General features: G+C 48.3%; 2 protein-coding genes across 3 annotated transcripts in view; one reads left to right on the top strand and one right to left on the bottom strand.

The window, feature by feature from the left end:
* The window catches only part of NFATC3 (nuclear factor of activated T cells 3), a gene marked incomplete at both ends in the record, with an annotated part of 134,449 nt that extends 120,584 nt beyond the window's left edge, over positions 1–13,865 (top strand). Inside the window, one exon of one of the 2 annotated variants that reach the window (XM_079723712.1) lies at positions 13,705–13,865. In XM_079723712.1, the coding sequence (XP_079579838.1) occupies positions 13,705–13,826 (122 nt within the window). Of the gene's footprint in view, positions 1–3,125; positions 3,227–13,704 lie in introns of those variants that run through there. The other variant, XM_079723713.1, reaches the window with a different exon arrangement.
* ESRP2 (epithelial splicing regulatory protein 2) lies at positions 9,058–23,332 on the bottom strand (the record flags this gene model as incomplete). Its single annotated transcript, XM_079723714.1, has 16 exons — positions 9,058–9,234; positions 17,687–17,861; positions 17,937–18,102; positions 18,419–18,605; positions 18,756–18,954; positions 19,061–19,273; positions 19,388–19,689; positions 19,851–19,893; positions 19,972–20,104; positions 20,180–20,290; positions 20,357–20,411; positions 20,633–20,731; positions 21,072–21,186; positions 21,302–21,415; positions 22,918–23,046; positions 23,135–23,332. The coding sequence occupies 15 exons, from the start codon at positions 23,330–23,332 to the stop codon at positions 17,772–17,774; spliced, it is 2,154 nt and encodes a 717-aa protein (XP_079579840.1). The 3' UTR covers positions 9,058–9,234; positions 17,687–17,771.
* Between the last annotated feature and the right edge of the window lie 3,124 nt (positions 23,333–26,456).

Raw genomic sequence — 26,456 nt, 5'->3', positions numbered from 1 at the left:
CTTTGGTCTGTATGTCTGTCCTTATGCCTGTATCACACTGTTTTGATTACTGTAGCTTTGTAGTGAGTTTTGAAATCAGGAAGTGTGTCTTCCATCTTTGTTCTTTTTCAAGACTGTTTTGGCTTTTCAGGGTCCTTGGAGATTGCATATGAATTTCAGGATGGGTTTTTCTATTTCTGCAAAAACACTGTTGGGATTTTGATAGGGATTACATTGAATCTGTACATTGCTTTGGGTAGTATTATCATCTTAACAATATGAAGTCTTGAACATGGGATGTTTTCCCATTTATTTAGATCTTCTGTTTCCTTCAGCAATGTGTATCTTTCAGTGTACAAATCTTACACCTCCTTGGTTAATTTTTAAGTATTTTATTCTTTTTAATGGTATTGTAAATGGACTTGATTTATAAATTTCCTTTTTAGATTTTTCATTAAAAGTGTATAGAATACAACTAAATTTTGTGTGTTGATTTTGTATCCTGTAAGTTATTAGTGCTAACATTTTTTGTATGTTGATTCTTCAGAGCTTTCTATGTATTGGATCATGTCATTTGTGAACAGAGGTCATTTTACCTCTTCTTTTTATTTCTGTAGCCTGATCTCTCTGGCTAGAACTTCCAGTACTGTGTTGAATAGAAGTGGCAAAAGTGAACATCCTTGTCATGCTCTTGCTCTTAGTGGGAAAGCTTTCAGTCTTTAACCATTGAGTGTGATGTTTTCTGTGGGTTTTTCATATATGGTCTTTAACATGTTAAGAAAATTTCTTTCTATTCCTAGTTTATTGGGTGTTTTTATCTTGAGAGAGTATTGAAATTTGTCAAATACTTCTGAATTAATTGAGATGATCATGTGGGTTATTTTCCCTTCATTCTAGTAATGTATACTATATTACATTCATTGATTTTTCGTATGTTGGACTATTCTTATTCTTGCATTCTGGGAATAAATCTCACTTGGTCATGATGTATAACCGTTTTAGTATGCTGCTGAACTCAGTTTGCTAGTACTTTTGTTAAGGATTTTTGCATCTATATTCACAGGAGATGTTCTGTAGTTTTCTTTTCTTGTAGTGTCTTTATCTGGCCTTGACATCAGGGTAATGCTGGCCATAGAATGAGAGAGGAAGTGTTCCCTTCTCTGTAATCTTTTGGAAGAGTTTAAGGGTTAGTGTTAATTCTTTAAATGTCTGGTGAAAGTTTTTGTGATAGGAAGAGAAATCAGGTATTTTTTGGAGCTGTCACCAGTGTTTCAAGGAACTAGAAAAATGTCTCGAGGACTGCAAGTTTCCATAAGCACAATCTGAAACTACCACTGTATCACACAACTCACAAAAGCCCCCAGCGTCTGTTGGCCTGGGCTTCTTTCTTCTAATTTATGTGCTGATTTATGTGGACTCACATGTTCTACACTTTAGAATCTGTTTTGAAGGACTCAGTTGCGAAGATTGGGCAACCTCAGAAGGGAGATTTTTGACAGTATATCTGGAGTCTTTAAAATACTTCATACACACTGTAATCCTTAAGTCACCCCTGAAAGCTAGGTGAGTAATCTCAAATTTAGTAATAAAAAAGCTTAAGGCAGAAAAATTTTGCCTACGCACAAAGGATTTCTGGTTTTTGTGTTTTGTTTTGACCCCTTTAGTGAGACTGCATTTTGAACAGATTGGCTCCTCCTTTGTTTTCCCTCTTTTTTTTTTTTTTTTTTGGCGGTACGCGGGCCTCTCACTGTTGTGGCCTTTCCCGTTGCGGAGCACGGGCTCCAGATGCGCAGGCTCAGCGGCCATGGCTCACGGGCCCAGCCGCTCCGCGGCATGTGGGATCTTCCCAGACCAGGGCACGGCACGAACCCGTGTACCCTGCATCGGCAGGTGGACTCTCAACCACTGCACCACCAGGGAAGCCCTGTTTTCCCTCTTTTATCTGCCTAAGAGGAGGGTATTAATTGGTTCACAGAGACTACAGTTTCTTCTCTTCCAAGATAAAATAAGCATTCTTCTAGAATCTAATAAAAGGTTAGGTCCTTTTATTTGAATTCGTACAGCAAAGGCCAAAAATAATTCCTTATAGGTCAAAGGAGGAGGTTTTGCCTCATTGTATTTTGGACTCTTTAACTGGGCATCTGTGTGTGTCAGCGATTATCACAAAACTGGTAATAGTGACTCTTCTTGAGTACAGTGACTTTCAACATTTTTGACAGCTTCTAACAATAAGAAGTAAGTTTTATAGCATGATCCATTACATAACAAACAAACACAAAAAACATATACACAACTAACGTGAAAGGCTCACAAGCCAACCCTTAACCTTTATTTTAAAAAAATGTATCTTATCTTCTATTTTGTTCTATTTATTTTTTTAAATACTGATTTCAGCTTGCTGAATTGATTTCATAGCCTGCTAATGGATGTGAACTTCAGTTTAAAAAATATTCCTCCATGACCCACAAATTTACCTATGCATATAGTGTTCTGGGCTCGGACCCTTAGACATTTTGATTCTGTGCTCTGAAGTAGAGCCCAAGAGTTTATTTTTTTTTATTAAGTGCCCAGATAACTCTGATGTAGCCACAGACATGTATTTGGGAACCACTGATAGATCTAATCTAATAAAAACTAGCTTATTGGGCTTCCCTGGTGGCACAGTGGTTGAGAGTCTGCCTGCCGATGCAGGGGACACAAGTTCGTGCCCCGATCCGGGAAGATCCCACATGCCACGGAGCGGCTGGGCCCGTGAGCCATGGCTGCTGAGCCTGCGCATCCGGAGCCTGTGCTCCGCAATGGGAGAGGCCACAACAGTGAGAGGCCCGCATACCACAAAAAACAAAAAAACAAAACTAGTTTATTTAAAACTAAATCTGTCCTTTAAAATCACTGAAAACCATCATTGTAACTTTTTTTAAATAGCTGCCCTTTTAAATTTAGAAAATAAATCAGCGTTACCTAAACTCTCTGGACTCCAATATTTATATTATCTAATAAAATGCGGGGAGCCATTTTATGCAGTGTTTGACAGATAAAGGACAACTAAATTCCTCTTAATTATAGAAAAAAACAAGTGGGCATGTAGTAGATTGTTACCCTCTGGTTTGTGCCATTCAGTAGTGATGTTGTCTTCTTTGACACAGACCAGTTTATGTCTGACTTGGAACACCAGCCATCAGGTTCAGCAGAGAAATGGCCTAACCACAGTGAGCTCTCATGTCCACCTCCTTTCTGGAGAATCTAGAGGGTGAGTGTTGATTGAAATGTGTCACTGTTTTTGTGCCCAAGTCTGATATTTGCATGCAGTGGCCAGATTTGCATGTGCTGCAGAGGAGGGGGTATACATGGGCATCTTCTTGGTAGGGGCCCACTCATTATCTCTGGAGCTAAACTTTGACTGTAAGAGTGCTTTTTAAATTTAACTACACTCAGGCTCTCACACTTATAATTTTAGTCTGGGGTTGAATAAAAGTCAAGTATTGATTGGATTTATTGAACCAAAGCAGAGGGAGTCCTGTCTATATGAATTCTGTGGCTTGGATGCGGAGTAAATTTGGTTGCTGATAAGGTGTGTAAGCCTACTCATTTCTGGTCAAGTGCTCTAAGTTTTGATGTGAGGCAGTATGGAATGGAAATAAAGCAGGAAATGTTAGCCATTTGCCAGAGGCAACCTGGATCGTTTACCCTTGAGCCTGTCCTTTAAGCCCATGTTTGCACGCTGGTAGTTCATCTGGGGCTCCATTTGGAAGGAGTCAGTGCTTGTGAGGAGGGGGCTGGGCCTCAGGCCTCTCTGCCTCAGCAAGCAACCATACCACTCCCTCTCCCTCACACAGCTTCTTTCTTCAAAGACTCTCAAAGCCACGTGAGAAAGTCTGTGGTAGAAATTATAAACATACAGATTGTAGTTCTCAAAATGCCATTTGAATTTCATTTTAATGAATTTGGATTTGGAAGGGGACTTAGAAATCATGTCCACTACCCAAATCGTTATATTTAAGATACTAAAGCTTCCTGATCAGACAAGGCAGCAAAACCCTGGCTTCTCCCAGAAGCTGGGCCAGCCTACCCTGGTCTCACATCATTGGCAACTAAATTTCTACATATCTATAAAACTCTCAGGAAAGTTATAGAAGGATTTAAATGAATTTCCTTGTATCATAGTTGAGAAAATCAGTTGAAAAAAGATTAAATTGCCCTAGTCACATCACAGCTGAACCAAAATTAAAGCTTATTTCTTCCAGTGTTTACCCCACTGCCCTTCCTGTGTATGAAGCAACAAGTTGGTCACTAGTGATCTTGGTAAGAAATGTTTCTGTGGAGTGAAGGGATCAATGGATGACTAAGGAATGAACAGGAGGTAAGAATAGAGAAACAGGGCTTCCCTGGTGGCACAGTGGTTAAGAATCCGCCTGCCAGTGCAGGGGACACGGGTTTGAGCCCTGGTCCGGGAAGATCCCACATGCCGTGGAGCAACTAAGCCCGTGCGCCACAACTACTGAGCCTGCACTCGAGAGTCCACGAGCCATAACTACTGAAGCCCATGTGCCTAGAGCCTGTGCTCCGCAACAAGAGAAGCCACTGCAATGAGAAGCCCGTGCACAGCAAAGAAGAGCAGCCCCTGCTTGCCCCAACTAGAGAAAGCCCACGTGCAGCAACGAAGACCCAACACAGCCAAAAATAAGTAAATAAAGTAAATAAATTTAAAAAAAAAGAATAGAGAAACAGCAGGTAGTGTAGATAACTCCTTTAAGATGTTAAACAATGAAAGAAAAAAAATAGATATAGAGGGCCATGTGGGGTCTAGGGTTTTTATTTGTTTGCTTGCTTGCTTGTTTGAGATTGAGACTTACCCATATTTAAGCAATGATGAAAAGAATCCAGGAGGAGAGGGTTGGTGGGTAGATTGATTAAAGAGAAGAGTGCAGGAAATTGATGGGGCAAGGTCTTGAAGAGGCAAGCACGTGGGATTCATAGCATAGGTGTGGAATGAGTCATGTGGGTTTACAGCTCTGGAGCTCAGGTTTGGGCCCTGGAGACAACAGATGTGGGAGTCAACACTACAGTATATAGAAATGGACAAGATTACTCAGAGAAAATGTACAAAATGAAAAAAAATAAGGAAAAGGACAGTCTTCTGATAGGCCTAAAATTCAGAATCCCACATTTTAAAAAAAATTTATTTTTGGCTGTGTTGGGTCTTTGTTGCCATGCGCAGGCTTTCTCTAGTTGCGGTGAGCGGGGGCTACTCTTCGTTGCAGTGTGCGGGCTTCTCATTGTGGTGGCTTCTCCTGTTGCGGAGCTGGGCTCTAGGTGCGCAGGCTTCAGTAGTTGTAGCTCGCGGGCTCTAGAGCACTGGCTCAGTAGTTGGGGCTCACGGGCTTAGTTGCTCCGCGGCATGTGGGATCTTCCTGGACCAGGGCTTGAACCCATGTCCCCTGCATTGGCAGGCAGATTCTTAACCACTCTGCCTCCATGGAAGTCCCCAGAATCTCACATCTTAACCTAAGTTGAAAAGAAGTTTTTTGTTTTGGGGGTTTTTTCCCCCCACATTTCAGTTTTTACTAATACAAAAACATACGTGCTGATACTTGAATATACTTTCAAGTAACTGTGTACTGTTTACTCAGCTGGAGACTTAATGTTTGTAGAATGTTTTGAGTTACAACTTTTTCTAGAGGAAAGATCTGTATGGCACTTACTATAGTATCACATATATAAGAGGTTTCTTAGAAAGAAAGGACCCTTAATAACAGGACTGATCTCCCCCTCAGTCAGTTGTGGAAAAAAGTGTCATAATTTCCCTTTAGTAGTATTAAATCTAATGTTAAAAGTGAAGGGTATCTTCTGATCATTGTGCATGTAATTTTCAATCTGTCCTATGGTTGGAAGCTATCTAGAGTTCAGTGTAAAACTTAAAATAACTTAGGGAATTCCCTGGCGGTCCCGTGGTTAGGACTTGGTGCTTTCACTGCCGGGGCCCAGGTTCAATCCCTGGTCAGGGAACTAAGATCCTGCAAACCTCACAACGCGGCCAAAAAAATAGAATAGAATGGAATGGAATAAAATAACTTAGTTAAAAACTTGGTATGATAGAGCTCAAGCTGGTTATCTTGGTTCTTGCTTAAAATGCTTAAATATTCTTTCTGTCTTACCTTTATGGTGGTGAGTTTTTTTTATTTATTTATTTTTTGTGGTACGCGGGCCTCTCACTGTTGTGGTCTCTCCCGTTGCGGAGCACAGGCTCCGGACGCGCAGGCGCAGCAGCCATGGCTCACGGGCCCAGCCGCTCCGCGGCATGTGGGGTCTTCCCAGACCGGGGCACGAACCCGTGTCCCCTGCATTGGCAGGCGGACTCTCAACCGCTGCACCACCAGGGAAGCCCTTATTTTTGTTAATAATGTAAGCTAGGTTGTTATAACATAGATCCCAAAATACAGTGGCTTAACTACACTGGAATTTTCTCTCACACCTTACGGTAATTCAGAGATCAGGATTCCTGTTTCATTTAGTTGTTCCTCTACCTCTTCAGGTATTGTCAAAGCAGAGTCACCACGTTGACTGAGTCTTAGCCCAAAGCAAGGGGTGTGAAAAGGAGGGGAAGAGGTTACTGAGCAAGTGATGAGGAAGATGCACACATCACTTTTACTCACACTTAATTAAAGAAAGCAAGTTACATGGTCATACCTTGCTACAAAAGGGAAGCCAGGAAATGTAGTCTGTAGCTGAGTGGCCCTGTGACTAGTTAAACTCAATTACTAGAGAAGAATGAATTAGGACATTTAGCAGTCTACCATAGGTACCTTCTAAGTTTTCAGGAACTTTTTTCTGTCTTCAGCTCGAAAAGGCAAATTAATCAGATTTTGATAAATGCAAATTAATTCTTCAGCTCATTCCATAAATAGTTGAATTCAGTATTTTATGTATTTCATTTAGATGGTATTCTTATAACTTATCTAATAACCTAAAAGTAAATATTAGGAAAACTATGCTATAGAGTAATAAACCATAAAGTAATACTAGTTTCTCATCCATTTAAAATAATTTCTATTCCTTTACTTCCAAATTTCTCTTATTTCTTCATTTCAAGTGAAATTCGGAAAATGATTGTACTTATATATGGCCTTCATTTTATAAAAAGTAATATCTCCATAAAATTGTTCACCTTTAATCTTGGGGTGTAAGGAAAGGAAGAAAAGATGAATTTGCTAAACTTTAATGAATGTTCATTGCAGCTTTAAAATGAAATAGTATACATAAATGGAGACTGATTATACCAAAAAGTACTTTACAAAAGTGATCAAGGTGCTCAGATGCTAGTTATGAAGGCCCTTTGAACTTTTGTGTGTTTGACAATGTGCATCCGCCTATTCCAAAGGCAGTGCCCTGGGTTACCCTGCCCCTCCACCTGGTGGTGAGATTTCATACCCTACCATGCCTGCCAGTTCTAACTCTGAATCCATAAGCATTGGAAATAGCTCTAAATAAGAGGCCGGTTGTTACTCAAACACCTCATTCTTGTGTGTAGAGATAGCATTACAGTGGACTGTTAATTTGAACATTTCTTGGATTAAAAAAAAAAAGTTGTTTTTTCTTACAGCAAATATTGCTGCTGGCTCTGACTACTTCTGTTGTGGCAAGCCAGGTGTTGGGGTAATGGGAGTCAAGGACGGTAGCTGCCACAAGTAGGCCAAATGCTGTGACCTACATAACCTGTTACCACGGGTGTTGAGGGCTGTTGACCCTTGTTCTAGGCTTTTAATTCACTTTACTCTTTATAGGGGGGAAGTGATAAAATTGTACAGTAGGGGAATAAACAACTTCTTATGTTTTTACCTTAAACTGGTGAAAAAAAAATAAAGCCAACTCACATGCTTCGTGGAGTAGGACTTAAATAAATCAATAAATTCATGCATATATACATTCAAAAGGAAGTGAAAATTGCAAGCACTAATTTTTTAAAGAAATTAGTACTGGGCTTCCCTGGTGGCGCAATGGTTGAGAGTCCGCCTGCCGATGCAGGGGACATGGGTTCGTGCCCCGGTCCGGGAAGATCCCACATGCTGCGGAGCGGCTGGGCCCGTGAGCCATGGCCGCTGAGGCTGCGCGTCCGGAGCCTGTGCTCCGCAACGGGAGAGGCCACAACAGTGAGAGGCCCACGTACCGCAAAAAAAAAAAAAAAAAAAAGTACTGTATTTATCAAGATTGCTAATGATTTACATATAAATTACATTATAGATTTGTTTACCAGTAATAATTTTAATTTGCTCAAGTTGACAAAGTTTGGCCAGTCACATTAGAAGGCTATTTCAGGAACCCAGAGGTGGGAGCCAGAGCCCAGAGCCCCCAGCCTAAGTGTGAAGTGAGGGGGCAAAGGAGAGCAGTGGGCTTGGATACCACACTGTGCTCAAGTTACTGCTAAAGGATGGTGAAGGGACTGCTTTGTTACAGTTCTGACTCCCTGGCCTAAAATTTGTATTCAGTAGCTATTATTTGAGCATAATTTTTGTTGTTGTTTTGCCAAGTCCCATATTACATTAAAGATTCAATTGGCACATAATTTTAATCAGCACTCAATATTTACCAAGCACTAAGGAGTCAATGGAGAACAAGATAGACAAGTTCCTTGCCCTTTTGGAACTTAAATCTACTGACTGATTATTATATATTAAAGTATATTTGAGTATAGTTGGCTTGAGTGCTTCTTTGTGGAAAATCTTCTTAGCTTTATCCTAGTCTTAAAATCCTGAACTGTCAGGAACCTTGCAGGTTGGTTTAACCAAATGAGGTTATGCACATTAGGCAAAAGAACAGCAGAACTTTGGTAAGGGGGAACAGAAATAACACACCTTCGATCAGGCTTTTGCTATAAAGGTCACCAGCTGACTTCTTCAGAAAATGATGTGTTTATCCTTATCATCAAAGTGTACTTGGTAAGTGGGTGGATAGTGCTTGTTATAGACCCTCATCCTCAAGAAAATGTAAGCATTGACTTCCTCATAAAGACATAGGAAAACAATAAATCACATGGTTTTCGATGATGATAAAGCACCATTTTTAATCATCGTGTTTTAAAACTTGAACAATGAGACAAGATTTGAAAAAGGTGTGTTTAATGGCAGCCTGGAACATCTCTGAAGTTACCGTCTTTGGAAGGAATAAGCGACAGGAAAGATGACTTGAATGTGACCTGGGTACTTGATTCTATATTTGGCTTTTTGCCACTGCTGCTGTGAGACCTGTTTAAAATAGACACTGCCAAAATCAAAATCAGATACCTTGTGTTAGTCTTAATAACATTCTCTGGTCCCTTTCCAACCCCACCACCTAATGAACTTTCAGGGTACTATTCCAAATAGCTTCCAAGTAATTGTACTGAATTATCCATTTATTCAGTCATCAGAAATTGATGTTTCCTCGGTAGTAAAGTCCTTGTCCTTCAGGAGTTCACAGGCTATTCAAGAGACAGATAATACTGATGCCTACTGATAATCTAATGTGATGAGTAGTGTTAGAAGCCATGCACAGAGATCACGGGCCATCCTTGTGCTCTTTCTTAGCACGAGACTACCCCATAGACCCACACATAGAATCTACACTGAAAACACTGCTCCCTTGTTAAGACAGAGGTGCCAAAGGCTGCCTTGTCTATTTATGTCCCTTTATTTACTATATAAGAGGTTTTTTAAAAATCTCCATTATACTTATGAGGAAACTGAAGAGAAAATGTATTGTCATGCAGAGCATCCCCATAACTTTTCATTTACATAGAAACTATTTCAGTGAGTTATTTCTAACAGTCAGGAGTCAGTTTAGATTAATTCTATCCTTCTTTGCAAACCATCATGAATGGTCAATAAATCCTAGCCTGTAAAATTTACTTGAAAAGCATCCTCTATCTGACAAAGACCTTCATAAGTCTGTACCAATGACCTTCAAAAATTGATCTCAATTAGTGATTATTAGAGCTAGCCAACACTGCTTAATCTTCATCCTTTTGTAGTTAGATTCCTTTAACTTCTACTCCTACTTCTTTGTCTTGCTTTAATAAAACTTTTTTTAACATCTTTATTGGAATATAATTGCTTTACTAGTCCCACTTTACTATTCTACATTAAATACCACAGTCAAGCCATTTTTTTTTTTTTTTTTTTTTGCGGTACGCGGGCCTCTCACTGTTGTGGCCTCTCCCGTTGCGGAGCACAGGCTCCGGACGCGCAGGTTCAGCGGCCATGGCTCACGGGCCCAGCCGCTCCGCGGCATGTGGGATCTTCCCAGACCGGGGCACAAACCCGTGTCCCCTGCATCGGCAGGCGGACTCTCAACTACTGCGCCACCAGGGAAGCCCAAGCCAAATTTTTATCCTTCACTTCTTTCCCCTTCTGAGTATTGCCACTTGAAAATTTGTCTGATGACAAATCACAGACTTCTACAGTTAAAGAGACCTTATTAGTTTAACACCATCATTGTATAGCTAAGAAAATGGGAGTCTTAGATACATGAAGTAATTTGTCCAAGGACACACATGGAATTAGTGGCAGAGCCTGTATTCAAGCCAAACCTAATTTCCAGGCCATTCCTTTGCTTACATATTTGCTTTCCCAGGTCCTATTTTCTCATCAGATCACAAGGCTACTCCCACTCTTTTTTTCTTCAGCCTTTTGCTCCTCAGTGGAACTATGAAACTGCTCCCGTACTTCCAGGTCTCTAGTAAGAAGGTACATACATCTCTTCATGCTCTGGCCATTGAGTGTAGTCCCTTACCCATAGGATTTTTCCATTTGGATGTTCTAATTTCCAAATCCAATTCCAGACCTAACCTACCACCTTCCTCCTCTATATTCCTCCTCAGCTTATTTCCAGTAGTGACAGCACTATTCTTCCTAGACTTAAAACGTTGATGGTAGTGGCGAATCAATCCTTTCCTCTTTCCCTCTTCTTACCATCACCACACTCACTGTGAGCACCACATTTGTCCAGGTCCTTTGCATTATCTTTGTCTAAATGATTTCCATGCTCTTCTACTGTTTTGGCCTTCAAGAAGTTGAACAGGTGTTTTGAAACTGATTCTACCTTTTACTAAGAAAATTGTGTGAACTGGCAAAGCCTCTGTTAACTGATCTGTAAAGTGGGGTAATAGTGATCTTAAAATGCTGTGAAGATTAACTGAAATAAGATACAAATTTCGATTGTAAAGTTAACCTATGGATACTAAATAAATATTTGTGGAGTGAATGTTAGTTCCGTTCTCCTTATAGCCATGATGAGTATATGAGTTTGAAGAATTTTTTTCTTAACTACCTAAACAATAAAAAGATTAGATGGGGGGCTTCCCTGGTGGCGCAGTGGTTGAGAATCCGCCTGCCAGTGCAGGGGACACGGGTTCGAGCCCTGGTCTGGGAAGATCCCACATGCCGCAGAGCAACTGGGCCCGTGAGCCACAGCTACTGAGCTTGCATGTCTGGAGCCTGTGCTCCGCAGCAAGAGAGGCCGCGACAGTGAGAGGCCCACGCACCGCGATGAAGAGTGGCCCCCACTCACCGCAACTAGAGAAAGCCCTCGCACAGAAATGAAGACCCAACACAGCCAAAAAAATTAATTAACTAATTAATTAATTAATTTTAAAAAATATTAGATGTTAATATTTGAAGATTTTTTTAAAGGGGTTTGAAGCCATTTCTTTTTTTTTTAATTAATTAATTTATTTTTGGCTGCACTGGGTCTTCGTTGCTGCACAGGCTTTCTCTAGTTGTGGCGAGTGGGGGCTACTCTTCGTTGCAGTGGTCAGGCTTCTCACTGTGGTGGCTTCTCTTGTTGTGGAGCACGGGCTCTAGGCACGTGGGCTTCAGTAGTTGTGGCACACAGGCTCAGTAGTTGTGGCACGTGGACTCTAGAGTGCAGGCTCAGTAGTTGTGGGACACAGGCTTAGTTGCTCCACGGCATGTGGGATCTTCCTGGACCAGGGCCCGAACCTGTGTCCCCTGCATTGGCAGGCAGATTCTTAACCACTGTGCCACCAGGGAAGTCCTCTTTTCCTTTTTTTAATCTTTTCTTTTTTCTTTTTTTTTGGCTGTGTTGGGTCTCTGTTGCTGCACGTGGGCTTTCTCTCTAGTTACGGCAAGTGGGGGCTACTCTTTTTTGCAGTGCATGGGCTTCTCATTGTGGTGGCTTCTTTTGTTGTGGAGCATGGGCTCTAGGCACACGGGCTTCAGTAGTTGTGGCACATGGGCTCAGTAGTTGTGGCTCGCAGGCTCTAGAGCGCAAGTTCAGTAGTTGTGGCGCACAGACTTAGTTGCTCCACGGCATGTGGGATCTTCCCGAACCAGGGCTTGAACCTGTGTCCCCTGCATTGGCAGGCGGATTCTTAACCACTGCACCACCAGAGAAGTCCTTGAAGATTTCTTAAACAATCATTAGTGTCTCCTTTCCTCTATGATCACTTCAAATGCTAATTAGAGATTTTTTTTTGTCTTGGTCTGTTTTTGTTTATAACAGCTATATTGAGATATAGTTCATTACTATAAAATTCATCCTTGAAAATACACAAGTCATTGGTTTTTTAGTATATTCAGAGTTGTGCAATCATCATCAGTATCTAATTTTTAAACATTTTCATTACTCCAGAAAGAACCCCCATACCCCTGAGTAGTCACTCCCCATTCCTTCCTTCCTTCCCATTACTCCTGGCAACCACCTATTTATTTTGTCAGTTCTGGCCATTTTATATAAATGGAATCAAACAATATATGACGTCTTGTGTTTGGCTTCTTTCACTTAGCATAATGTTTTCAAGGTTCATCCATGTTGTAGCATGTATTAGAACTTCATTCTTTTTATAAGACTGAATGATATTTCATTTTGTGGAATAGACCACATTTTGTTTATTCATTCATTCATGGTAGACGTTTGGGTTATTTCCACTTTGGAGCTATTATGAATAATGCTGGTATGAACATTTGAGTACAAGTTTTTATGTGGATGTATGTTTTCAGTTCTTTTGAGTATATGCCTAGGAGTGGAATTAGAATAGAATCTTTAGTTGATAAAGCAAAGAAGTTTCATTTCAAAGCAGAGTTCTCATGGTGAGAGAACTAAAGTTTCTTATTTGGGGTGTTCCCGTCTATGTTGGTTCCTTAAGATTAAAACTCTTTGTACTGGACCTCACAGAAGACTGTGCTTCCTGAGGTGCTTGGCACATCATAGAAACCAACAAAATCAAGAGGCTTTTCTGAAAGGATCAGAAATAATACAAATGCCCCCACATGATAAAGGATGTTTGCATTAGCATAGGGTAACAAAATAACCCTCAAATCTCAGTGGTTTACTGTCATCAAAGCATTTATTTTCATTTACTTTATATACAGGTGCAGTGCAGGAATCAGAGAGGGAAAACCCTCCTAAAAGGATGAAATTAAGGAAAAGTTAGATTAAGGTGAACACATTTCAAAAGTATCCTATCTTCTGCTAGAGCAAGAGCCTTTAGAGTGAGGGTAAGAACGTTTACCTTTTCCCTCAGCTATTCCCCTTCCCAAACAAAACTGAACTGAAAGGTACTTTTGGAGTGATGTTGCCATCCAGTTCAAGAGCAGACTTTAAGCACTGCCTTTATCTTTATAGAAAGCGGTGGAAAGGGAAAAAATGTCTTTGAAATAGTGCTTGGCATTGAGCATCATATGGTCAGTCACACAGAGGTCACTAATCACTCTTCCCTTTCTTGTTTTTCAGTGAACGAGGTAATTGGGAGAGACATGTCCCAGATTTCTGTTTCCCAAGGAACAGGGGCGAGCAAGCAGGCTCCCCTCCCAGGTCCTGATTCCCTGGATTTAGGAAGATCCGACGGGCTCTAACAGCGCTGACTGCAGCCTTGTGTCCACCATCATGTACTTCTCAGCACGTTTCTCTCTTTGGACCTTGGGCTTCCAACTCTGCAACCTTCAGGATGGAGCCAGGAGTTGGGATCACCATATGTGGGGAAAGCAGCATTCCTCCAACTCAGGCCTTGGGTAGATTTTGTAAAAGAACAGGAGCAGCACAGGCTGTCTGATCTTTGGGGAAATGAGCTTTGCTTTTTATATTTAAATAGGATACTTTTATATGATGGGTGCTTTGAGTGTGAATGCAGCAGGCTCTCCATTTCAGAGGTGCTGCTTTTGCAGGTGATCTGGTTGCTTAGCTAGGATTGGTGATTTGTACTGCTTTATTGTCATTTGAAGGACTCTTTAGCTTTGATGATATTTTTAAAGTAGAAACTTTTGATAAAACCTTCCAGAGGCAAACATTAAAAAAAAATTATTCCCCCAAGCCCACACCTATGCCTCGGAAACTCAGCATGTGTCCTGAAGCCTTTCATAGATTCATAGGAAGTAAAGCCAAATGTAGCTCATACCTCTTTATAAAAGTAAACTGTTAGATAAAATGACACCATTCCAATCATTGAAGTGTTGGAATATAAAATGACATTCCAGAGCATAGCATTTTTGTAACTTTCTAGGTAATCTTCCTGCAATCTCTCCATGCTGTCTCCATGTTGAAATTGCTTTTTTCCCTCAGGGCCTTGGGTAAGATAACTACATGTAAGGGAACTTTGAAAGGTGGGGTTTCTTAGCTTGGTAGCTTTAATTTCCTGCCATCCTACAAACAGGTAGACTGTGGAGTACTCTTCCCTTTTATGTCCTCTGGTCCCAGACCTTTTCCAAGTGGAAGCATCTGCATTTGGTTGCCACAATCTTGTGATGATTTGTTTAGGCAACTTTGCTGCTTCTAGCTTATCGCTAGAGGCCAGGCTGTGTCAGAAGCTAAGTACAAATGAGCTATGCTTCAAGACAGGAGCAGAGAACATTCAGGATTCCAGATGGGATGCTTTTAAGATTTACACTGGCATGGAAGGCTTTTCCCTCATTCTGTTTACAGCCTAAAATGATTCTGGCCTACCCTCCCATCTGCATGGCCTAAAAAACAGCCTTTTTCTAAAAGGCTTTGAGGCAATTCCAAAACTGAGATAGCATTCTAAACCTGACCCTCCACACCAAAGATGTCCTGGTGGTGCTGCTGGTAAGGCTGGTGCCCAAGGCGGGGCCAGCAAGAAACTCCAGCCTGCTGTCTACCAAAGGAGGTGCCCGACTTGGGTGCTCTTTTCAAACCCTGCCCTTACCCCTCCCCTTAATGGGATTAGTTTCCCATTCCAAGGCTTGGGCCTATTTCAACACCCCTGAAGTTTGCAGTATGTTTTCAAATGAAATGTACTTTTGTTCAGGAAGCAAATTTTCTGAGTGCCTACATGTGAGACAGTGTGCTGGGCTGGTCAAAGGCTTTATGCTATTATTCCAGGGGATTGTGGGTCCTAGATGCCAGGACTGTCTACTGAGGCCAAGTGAGGCCTGGGTGGAGGGAGCCAGCTCATTGCCTACCACCTCTAGTCAACCAGTTAGGAGCTATTGACCGAGGATGAGGAAGTATGGTCCTTTTTTTTTTTTTTTTTTTTTAACCTTTAAGCCATGATGTTTTAGATTTCTCCCTAAAATTAGTTAGAAAAAAATGCCTGTACTTCAGCAAATCACTCTAGTCCTTCTTGGAGCCTGTTGTCACATTTTCTTTGAAAGTGAGTTTTGTGTCACAGTGTGGATAGTGAGATTTGCTTCAGGGCCTGTGGTTGGAAGCCCAGAGTTTGCTTTGGAGGGGTTGTGGCGGCTGGCCGCCTTGAGATGAAGTTCCAGAGTTGGCCAGACTTGCCTCCTCCCTCTTGCCCCTGGTGTAGCTGCCTCACATGGGGTTCTTGCAAGAGCTTCCCTTGCAAGACCCTTTGGGGGTTGCTCTGCTGCCCTCAAGAATAAAAGCCTCTATGATACAGAGTTGCTATGCACCAAATTTTGATGCCTTTTAAATACCTTGATGCCTGTAGCACTAGAAATGCTCTTTCCTATTTAAAATAAAAATTAAATTTTAAAATAGAGCTTTGTATACTATGTAAGCAGTTTTGTATCAGCTTTGTAAAAGCTTTGGTGTAAAAGTATTTTTTGGTTTTGTAGATAAATACCTTAATTTTTGTGCAACATAGTGGTGTTACAGCACACATCCATTGGACTATGCAAATTGATTTCTAGTAACAGCACTGAGCAACTGGGCATGTGCTAGGACCCACCCCTTCCCCCTCCAACCCATGCTATATCTTGGGTTGAGGAATGGGATGAGCAGCCTTCTGCTTACTGGAGATGCACAGAGAAACATGGCTGAAAACAGCTAGGAACAGATGTCTTTGGGTTCAAGTGTGGTGCTGCTGCCCGGGGTGCAACCCACCCCTGCCCAGGGTTAGCCACTATCACCAGAGCTCTGCTGAGTCTGGCTGTAAAGCCCTGTTTTTGATACTCAGATGGTCACCTGTAAGGCTCAGAAGGGTTCAAGTTGAAACCTTGTATTTTATAAAATGGATGATGTTCAATTAAGGAACTGATTCTCAGTTATGTTTACAGCACTTGAGATTGTGTTTTCTTGTACATTTTGTATTTTAAAACCTTTTATAGGAGTACAGTGCTCCTTACACAAATACAAAGGGAAGAAGAGCCAGCAGTTCAGGCTCCTCAGTTACAGTGCTGAAATAATAAACGGTGACAGGTCAACAGTCTCCTTGAAATCTGCCTGAGTGTTCCTCTGCATGGGGCTGGTGTGGAGCCCCTCACTCGGTGCCAAAGTGAAGGGCACTTTGGCTTTTAAAAAGTCCACTTGGTTGGGAACCTTTGTTTATTTTACGGAGGAGAGGGTAGAGTTCCAAATTCCTTCCGAAGCTTCAGTTCAGCACCCTCTGACGGGTGCAAAGGACATTCCAAGGTGTCTGCTGAGTTCAGGACAACTGACCTGCCCAAGGTGTGCATGAAAAGTAGGCAGAAGTCCCTTTAAAAGTCAAGCGTGAGGGGCTTCCCTGGTGGCGCAGTGGTTGCGAGTCCGCCTGCCGATGCGGGGGACACGGGTTCGTGCCCCGGTCTGGGAAGATCCCACATGCCGCGGAGCGGCTGGGCCCGTGAGCCATGGCCGCTGAGCCTGCGCATCCGGAGCCTGTGCTCCGCAACGGGAGAGGCCACAACAGTGAGAGGCCCGCATACCGCAAAAAAATAAAAAAAAAAAAAAAGTCAAGCCTGAGTTTTTGTGTGAGGGCCTCCTGCCCCCTATTGTCCTCTGGGGATATTGCAGTGCAGTCCATCAAAACAGCCTGTGATTTTTGCCATCTGTTATTCTGTGTCAAGCTAGAGGGGGGCTAGCATCCTTGGGGGGACCACCCCTGGCGCAATGTGACCACGGAGGTCAGTATCCTGGGGACTGGGGCCAGCGCTCTCTGCCACCCTGCCCCCCACCAGAAGGGACAGGGGAAGGTAGAACATTGGGATCTTTACTCAGAAGCCCCCTGGAGTCATACACTGAAGGCACCAGGGTTTACATTTTTTAAAAAGAAAGCAAGCCTGCTATGGACACCCGCCCTATGGAATCTGTAGGCATGGACCATAGCCAAAACAGAACAAAGGCTTTCTGATACTTAAGAGGCCCAGATCAGACCACTGGGATCAGGGTAGTGCCATTCCACCCCCAGCCCTGCATTCGGGGTCCAGCCATCATCTTTGGGATGAACAAGCAGAGTAATAAGTAGGGGGGATGGAGCTGGGGCTTGAGCTCCTCTGGGGGCCTTCTGAGAATTTTGACAAGCCAGAAAGAAGCTACCAACCAGGTTGAGGGCGCTGGTTCTCTGGATGCAGGAGAGTCCCGTTAGCTGAGGACATCAGCCAGCTCTTACCTCCTGGCTCCCTCACCTACAAACACACCCATTCTTTGGGGGCCTGTAGCACAGTGCGAGGTGGGTCACCAACAGGCATCAGACTGGTGTAGTCATCAGGGGCTAGCTGCAGAAGTGACAGATATTTAGGCAGGGAGCTCCAGGCTCAGCCAGGTTCCCAAGCCCTCCAGCCACACCTCACCTGGTAGGCCTGGAAGATGCTGAGCAGATCCTTCATACCAGCTGTGTATGGGACACCCTGCATACGGACCAGGGCTCCTGGCTGGGACAACACTGAGGTGGGAGCAGAGGCCAGGGCAGCAGGGGGCGTGGTGAGGTAGCCCACAGTGGTGGGGGAGACTGGGGGGCTAGGGTGGGAAAGGCAGGGATTTAGTAGTGCAGTGCCACCTGTGGCCTAGACCAAGACCTACCTGCCTCTTCCCTTGCCTCTGCCTTGTGTTTGGTTCATTTCCTCCTCCCTAATACCCCCGTCTCTACAGAGTCATCTCTGTTCTAGTTTGTAGATGGCATCAGGCAGCCCACATCTGTCACTCCCTTGTCGTCTCAGAGTAAAGTCAAAGTTCCAGCAGACCTTAAGTTATTTGGCCCAGGAAGGGGATCATGATCCTCCCCCAAACCAGGACAAGGGGGCAAGACTGTGAAGTAATCTTAGCAGCAGGGTACCTGGGGTAGTAAGCTGTGTAGTTCATGTAGAGTTGAGTGGCTGGCCCTGGGTAGTAGGCAACCGGGGTGGGGGCAGCGGGCACCCTGGCAGCTGGGAGCAGTGCTGAAGAGGGATACAGAGCTGCTGTCTCAGTGGGAATGAGTGTTGGGGTGGCCTGGAAGGTGGCGTAGGTGGGCGGAGAGAGGCCTAGAGGCAGAAGTAGAGAGCGTATCTGCAGGGAGCCCAGCACTGCCCTAGGTGGGGCAGCCAGAAGGGAGTCCCCACCGTAGAAAGTGAGGGTTATAACATCCTGGCCCCCACATGCCTCCTTCTTCCCCAGCCCCCTGGGACACTCACAGGGCAGCTTGCAGGGTGGAGGGGACATGCCACTGCGGCCCAAGGTGCCCCCCATCAGGACATGGCTCATCTCCTCTGTGGAGCAGGGGACCACCTCCACATAGCGTTCCTTCACTGCTTTCTTATGGCAACGCTGAGCAGCAGCTAGGGCCCGCTCTGCTGATGTCATCTGGATGAAGGCATCACCCGATGGCCGGCCCTGTGCACACCATCTTGTAAGCAGTCTGTCGTGTGCAAAAATGCCTTCCTCCCAATCACACACCCCTCTGTAACTAAGTGTGCTCCCCCACGGGACGCAGCTTTACCTGCTGGTTGAGTACCATGTGCACACCGTGGGGCCGAATGTCAGCCGCTGCCTCCCCCAGAAAGCTTAGGATGTCTTCGATGGTGGCTGTGTAGGGCAGGCCTCGAAGGCGTACACAGTCTCTCCCGGTCCCAGCTGCCAGTGGGAAGGGGATGGGCAGCAGTGGAGCAGTCAGTGTGGGAAGGAGTGGGCTGGAGGCATAGCGGTTCAGGACCTAGTAAGGAAGGAAGCAGCAGGCTGGTTATGCCAAGCAGGGCAGGGCCAGGGAGGGCATGGCAGGGGCACCCTGGAGAAGCACACGGGGGTGGGGGGGCCCTGGGCGGCTCACCTGCTGCACCTCGGCTGCAGTGCTCCGGAAGAGTTCAATGTATCGCTTACCCAGCGTGCCCTTATGCCTGCGTAATGCAGCCTGTGCCAGCTCCTCACAGGCGAAGAGGGCAAAGGCATCACCAGTGGGCCGGCCGTCAGGGTGGCGCACAAAGAGCAGCCCATCGGCACCCCCAGTCACTGGGCACTCTGGCCCCAGGAAGCCTAGCACATCTGCTGGCCCAGCCGAGAAGGGCAGTCCCCGCAGCCGCAGGATCACTTGGTCTTCCCGTGACAGGAAACGAGCCACCTCTAGTGAAGTGCCTTGGTGGGGGGCGTGGGAGTCACCTACTGACTTCATTTGTGCCCTTCCAAATACCCACCCACACCTAGCACACAGGGGAGCAGAAAGGCAAGGGGCGTCGGGGAAGCAGGACATGGATCAAGAACCAGGGGGATCTAGATGCTGTTGGGAGCACACTCACCCCCTGCGATCTTTACAAACTCCTCTCCTGTTGCTTTATATACCTGTGGGAACAGCCCATGAGTTTCATGCTTGCCCGGCCTCAGCTCTGCCCTGCTCCGCTCCCAAGCCCAGAGCCCCACCTCAATATAGCGGACACCCATGTGGTGCTTGTGTCTCTGCAGTGCTAGGTCCCGCTGCTCGCTGTCCACAAAACGGATGAGGGCCTCACCATTTCTGCGGCCCTGGGCGTTGAGGCACAGTGCTACACCACCCCTGTGGAGCCAGTGCTGCGTTAGTGCCTCCTGGGTAGGCCTGCCCTCCTGGGTCCACCCATGCTGCTGTACCCACCTGGCAATATTGAGCCCTTTGAAGAATCTAGCCACATCCTGGTCTGATGACTGCCAGGGCAGCCCACGAGCCCGAACCACAGTCTCGCTGTCCACCACGTCAGCCTTGCTGCTGTGGGGCGGGGCTCAGTCAGAGCTGTCCAGCTGGTGTTACCCCCAACCCTGCCCCCTCACTCACCAAGGCCCTGTCTCATATTTCTGCTTTACCACTTCGGGCTTCGAAAACAGTTGACCTGAGAGGAGATGGCATGGGGGTCAGCAGGGTCTGGTGGAGGGGGGTCTCCCCACCAAGCGCTGCAAAAAGAGGACAGTTGAGGGGGATGAGGAGGTAACAAAGGGGCTTTCACCTTGTGGTCTCTCAGAGGTGACAAATGGGGAGGGGAACTTGGAGGAAGTAATAGGCAGGCAGTCACCCAGCCCTGAGAACAGGTGAAAGGTGGTGGGGGAACCTTACCGCTGGGTCCATCAAGCAGGTGGAGGATGACAGCTACCATTGTCTTCACCTCCCACACCCCAAAATCGTCCTCTGTGGCATCTGTCTCCAGCCCCAAGTCTATGAGCAGAGAACTAACAATGAGGAAATCCCAGCATGTAAGGGCAACCAGCATGTCCCACCGAGGTTCAAGTCCCCTACATAGACACATGCAGAATCCTGGCAAACACATTTGTTTTGGCCCAGCTCATGGATCCCCTTAAAGGTCCCCAGCCCAGACATATGTAGACATATGCCCACATTCCAAATGTGCCCCAGCACAGGCACAGAGACGTGCAGGCAGGGACGCAGCAGGTAATGTAAACTTGTATGTGTTCATTCAACCCACCAGCATGCACATACTCAGAGACATTCAGCCTACAGCTGCCCCTCCACCGTAATCCTGCTAGGTCACAGATACCCTGTGCCATGGTGGCCACAGTGAGGTCCCTGGCAGGGCAGGTGCTCGGGTGCTGCACGTGGAACTCTCTGCGGAGGTCGTAGAAGGAGAAGAAGGTGTCGGGGAGCACCAGGTTCTGGGGGCACATGGGAATGGGGATGAATGGGGGAAACTGAGCTGCCCTGCCCACCCCCGTGACAAGAGGGGTCCTAGGAACCCTACCCCCTGTTGTGCCCTCAGTGGTGGCATACCTTCCTGGAGGCCTCAGGGTGCAGGACCTGTCGCAGCAGCTGCTGCCCATCAGTGCAGAGCATGTAGGGGCCCCCGCCCAGCAAAGCCACATCCCCGCTCACCAGCTGTGAGAACTAGGAATAGGGAGCGGAGAGACACAGAGGGACTCACAGCTAGGCAGGCAGGGGGAGGGAGGGCACAGGCTTGCAAAGCTGGTTCAGCCAGATGTTCAGCCCTACCCTGCCTGGGGAGGAGGTGGCCATGCCTGTTGGGCCTGGCTCTGTATCCTCCTTCTCCCCCAGTCCACTGTCACCTTCTCCAGGCCAAATGGGAGCAGTCACATATCACCCAAGCCCCCATCACACACACTCCAGGAGTCTGGAATGGGGCCAGAGCAAACACCTGGTGGAGTAGGACAAGCCAGGTGGGAAAGGGCGGGGCAAAGCAGGTTAAACCTGTCCCAGACCAGGCACCACCCTCAGGTGGGGGAGGCCCAGTCCTGCCTGAGGCCCGGCCTGCTCATGGTCAATGGCAGCCCCGCCCCTAGGTCTGACCAACTGAGGAGCAGAGAAACTCCAAGGACAGAACTGACAGAACTCCACACCTGGACGCCAGGGGCAGCATGAGCTTTGACCCAGATCTTATCGACCGGCTGGCACTGAGTTGTTTGCTCATAGAGGGGGCGGAAAGCTGCCTTGCCCCTCCCCCATCCTCTATCCCTGCTGGAGAACAACTGGTACAAGCACAAACCACAGGCCCAAGAACCTCTCCTAACCCCAGCTATACAATCTGAGGCTGGTAGAGCAAGGCAACCCAGCACACTCCTCAAGTGGGGGCTAGCTTGGGCTGGAACAGACTCAGGTTCGACATCTTTGTGCCTGTTTCCTCATCAGGAACCACCAGAGTTGTTGGAAGATGAAAGAACTTGTGCTAGTAAAGCACTTTCACTCATTCCACTCAAGAGTCAGGCACAGGGTGAGCCCAGTAATGAAGATAAGAAAAACAGCAAAGGGAACCGACTCCCACTTCAGCCAGGGCCGGGAGGCACCCCAGGCCTTTGCACTCAGGAGGCAGGTAGCCTCCAGGCGGGGTCCGGACAGCGCCCACGCCTGGCCAGCCGGCCGAGACAGGCCTGGACGAGCAGCTTACACCTGGCGGCGCCTGCCTCCTGGGCAGAAACCGCCCTACGCCCCTGCTGCAGCGTCTTCCTGGCGGGTGGGTGGGCCGAGGACGCAGGCAGAAGGGACCGTGACCTATGGCCAAGTCTGGGCCCCTCGGCCCTTTCAGCTTCCGGCTGCTGTTCTGAGAGACCTGGCCGGGCAGGTCCCCAGAGGCGTCTCAGCCTAGCTCTCCCGCAGGCCGGGGACTCTGGGAGGGGTCTCGCAGCCTCCATCTCCACCCCCTCAGTAGGAGTGGACCACTGAAAAGTCTGAAAAGACGCCCCCCTAGGAATGGCCGGCACACGCGGACACACGCACACGCGGGAGTCGCTGAAAGTTTCAAACAACAGGAACCCGTCCTACCGCCCCGGCCAGTTGGTTGTGGTGCGCCAGGCCTCGCCTCCTGCCGCCTCTCCCGCCGAGAAATGTCCCTGCAGCCCGGCCGGGCCTCCATTCACCCCGGCCCCAGCGCTCACCTGCTGCAGCACCTTGTCCAGCGGCTCGGCCCGCGCCAGGCTGTCGGCGCTCAGGCCGCTCGCCTCGCGGCACTGCGGGCTCAGTGCGGCCGCCTCGGCGCGCACCAGCGACTTATGCAATGTCCCCACCTGCGAGCGGCGGGGAAAACCGATCAGCCGCTGCGCCCCTCGGATCCTGAAGCTCCCTGGAGATCCCACCGCCCTCTTTCCACCCTACCTGGCGGCTCCGCGGCTCCACCACTTGCCAGACTAGGAGGATTAAGTCGGTCTCGTCGGAGCCCAGGTCCTGCCCCAGCGCACCCGCCGTGGCCCCGAACAGTACGACCAGGGGTCCAGGCCCGGGACGGGGGTCGGCAGCGGAGTCTGCGACGGGGTTCGGGCCTGGGGGCGGTGGCTGGGGTGGCGGCGGAGTCATGACCGCAGAGGGAGGGGGTGCTCGACCAGACAGACACACGCGGACCGACGAAGCGCACTTCGTCGCACTCACCGACCGACGGCAGACGCGGATCGGCTTGGGCGGGACACAGTGTGTTATGGGCGGCACCTGCGGCCCGGCTGCCGCAGTGGGCGCTGCTGAGACCCGCCCAAGGTGCCCCGCGGGGCGGGGCGGCTACCGGCCCCCGCCCTCTCTGGGCGAGTTACCTGTCGGCCCCGCCGGCCACGTGACCTAGGGCGGACCCCGGGAACCATGGGGGAGGGCCGCTAGACTCTAGTCCTGCACGCGCGCACTCACAAGGCCGGCCTGGGCTCGCGCTCCCCCAGCGGGCCCTGCCTGACTTCTGGGGCGACCCCCTTCCCTCTCCGCTCCCCCACCGGGCCTCCGCCAAGAAAAGTGCAAAACCAGGGGCCTTTTTTAGTCCGTAAGGGTCCTTTGGACTTGTGAAAATCACCAGGAGGCAGCCTGGAGGCTGCGGGGGTCACGACGGCCGGTCTGGAGGGGTAACAGGAGCCACCCAAGGTCAAAGGGGGCGGTAAGAGTTACCAGGTATCACCCAAAGGCTTGTAGGGGGGTCGCCAGAGGTCGACTGGGGTGGGGGGAGGGTGGCAGGAAGCACAGGAGATCATTAAACCCATTTGGGTATTCACCAGAGGTCAGTGGGCAGGGTTTGTGCACACAAGTGCGAAGGCTGGGCCTCAGCCTGGCTCCAGGAAGTGCCCGCGGTGCCAAAGAGCGGTCGGAGGTGCGCAGGCCTCGGTGCTGGGGAAGGAAGAAGCGCGTCTCCCCCACCCCCGGCCCCAGCTCCCGAGAGCGGCTCCCCGGCGCTGAGCCGGATGGTCCCGGCAAGGAGCCTCACCCCTACCGCACGTGAGGCCTGCCGCCTGTTTTCGCCCTTCCCCCTTGACAACAGGCATGTTGCCTGGAGATGTGAGCGTGCTGGCCGGTGGGGGCTAGAGGCAAAAGTGCAGTGTGCGTAAGGGAGCCGCAAATCCTGCATCTCTTCTCTTCTTCCGACAGCCCTTCGTGGAGGGCTCCCAGCACACTTTGGCCCTGTCGGGCTTGGTGAGGCTCCTTTACGGCGAGTTTCCAGGCCGCCCCGGACTTTCCCGAATTCTCCCGTTTATGTGACTGAGAAACTGAAGAAGAATCCGGCGGGAAGAAGGGGCTCCAGCCCGGCAGGAGCAGACACAGAGGGTTGCCAAGCCCGAGACGGAACTGGGGCGGGAGCCGCACCTCACGCTTTCGGACAAGCTGGGCGCTACGTTCGGACCTTCAGACAACTGAGAGCGAAAGAGCCCGGCGTAGAGGAGGCGCCTCCGAGGCCTTGCCCACTAATTCAAACTGCACCGCGTCCCCATTTGGCGGATAAACAGACTGAGGGCGCCCGGGACACGGCGGCTGGAAGGGAGAGGGAAGTAGACTGGTTTTCCAGCGGTTTCGAGCGACCAGCGCTTCCCTTGCGGTGTAGGCGAATGTCCACGCTCCGCTGTCCTTGGTAAGACCGCCACCCTACTGCCAACCCGCTTGACCCCACCCCCGAAGGCGCTAAGCCAATCAGGCCCGGGGGGGAGGAGGAAATGCGCTCTTCGGGTACCACCCTCCTCTAGATAAGCCTGGAATGTCAAATATTTGTTCGGTGGGCGGGGCGCAACTGCGAGGTAAGGCCCCTCCCCCACCCAGCCCGGAGCTCGCGTGCGCCAGGCTAAATCGGGCCTTCCTCCCGGCCACGCCCTCGCACCTAATTGCACTTCACCCCAACAGCACCCCAGCCTCTCCTAAAATTTCCCTGGCGTGCATTGCCCCTTGTCAGGCTCCAGACTGGGCTCTGCTCCAAGACGACGGAGCCCCGGGCCATCCCGGCGCTACCTGATCTAAATCTCACCCTTCCTGGCGCCCCCATCCATTCAACCTTTAGACCTTCGCGCTGGGCCCTTCCATATTCTTCCTTCAGCGCGGGTCTCAAAGCCGGGCTCCAGGGGAAGCCTCCCCCTCGAGGTGCCGTCCTGAGCGCATTCCCATTGGAGAGGCATTCATGCGTGTACAGGTCCCTGCGGGGTAGTAACCCCAAGCGTGGGGCGGCTCCCCCAAAACTCCCGTGCACCTGTCCGACCGCCTCCACCTACATGACAATTCCCAATGTTTGGACTCTTGAAAAACTAAATTCGTTAAAACAACGTTAGGCCCCCTGCTTTGCTGAGCTCCCTTACTCATCTTCATATGGGTCCTCCCAGATCACACCATTAATACTAAACAACCCGCACTCCTGTCCCCCAGCCGGCTCTCATGTCTCCTTTCTGCCAGCACTAAACCAGCTACTAACAAGATAAATCATTTATTGTCTCCCTACCCCACCATCCACCCACCCACGAGAATATCAGATCCTGGAGGAAAGGCTCAACCCCAGAGCCTATCACTGGGCCTGCCAGGCACATAGTAGTAGCTCAAGAATGAATGAATGGTTGACTAAGCTCTCTTCCCGTATCCATGAAAAGTAACCTTCCCTGGGGCCACAGGGCCTTTGCACTAGAGTCTCATCTGTGCCCTTTCCTCCCCTCCCAACACACCTTGCCCTAGTTAACCTCTGCCCTCCCTCCAAATATTCCCCTCTCAAGGCACATCCCTCCTTAGCAGGGGTCCCCACTGTAGTTTGAGATTTCTGTATTTCACTGATAAATGTCCCCCAGCCCCACACACCTACTAGCTAGTGTTCACGAACCACAAATGAGTGAATCGGAGATACGGTACGCGGGAGGAATCAGCGAGGCTCCAACGGCACATCCAGAGTCCTTTCCCAAACCGTACTCTGGATACCTGGGAAAAAGGAACTTGGTCCAACGAGCCTGCCCGCAAGCTAGCGGAATCCCATCCTCACTTCAGCCCTTGGAAGCCTGCCACTAAGACAGCCGGCGCTCCAGCCGCAGGTACGTGAAAGTCTGGGCAGATACAGGGTGGGGTTCCTCACCAGGGGAGTGTGGCTCTTCTCGTGGACCTCCAGGGCGTGTAGGAATGGTGTAAAACACCCTCCTCACTCCCTCCTGGGAAATATTCCGCTGTCGAAGAGGATTCGACACTGGGTGCTTGCTTGGCGATCCACACTCGC

This window comes from Hyperoodon ampullatus (genome assembly GCF_949752795.1).
Source record: "Hyperoodon ampullatus genome assembly, chromosome: 18".
Classification (NCBI taxonomy): Eukaryota; Metazoa; Chordata; class Mammalia; order Artiodactyla; family Ziphiidae; genus Hyperoodon; species Hyperoodon ampullatus.
Note: the sequence above shows the minus strand (reverse complement) of the source record. Positions and strands in the feature narration are given on the sequence as shown.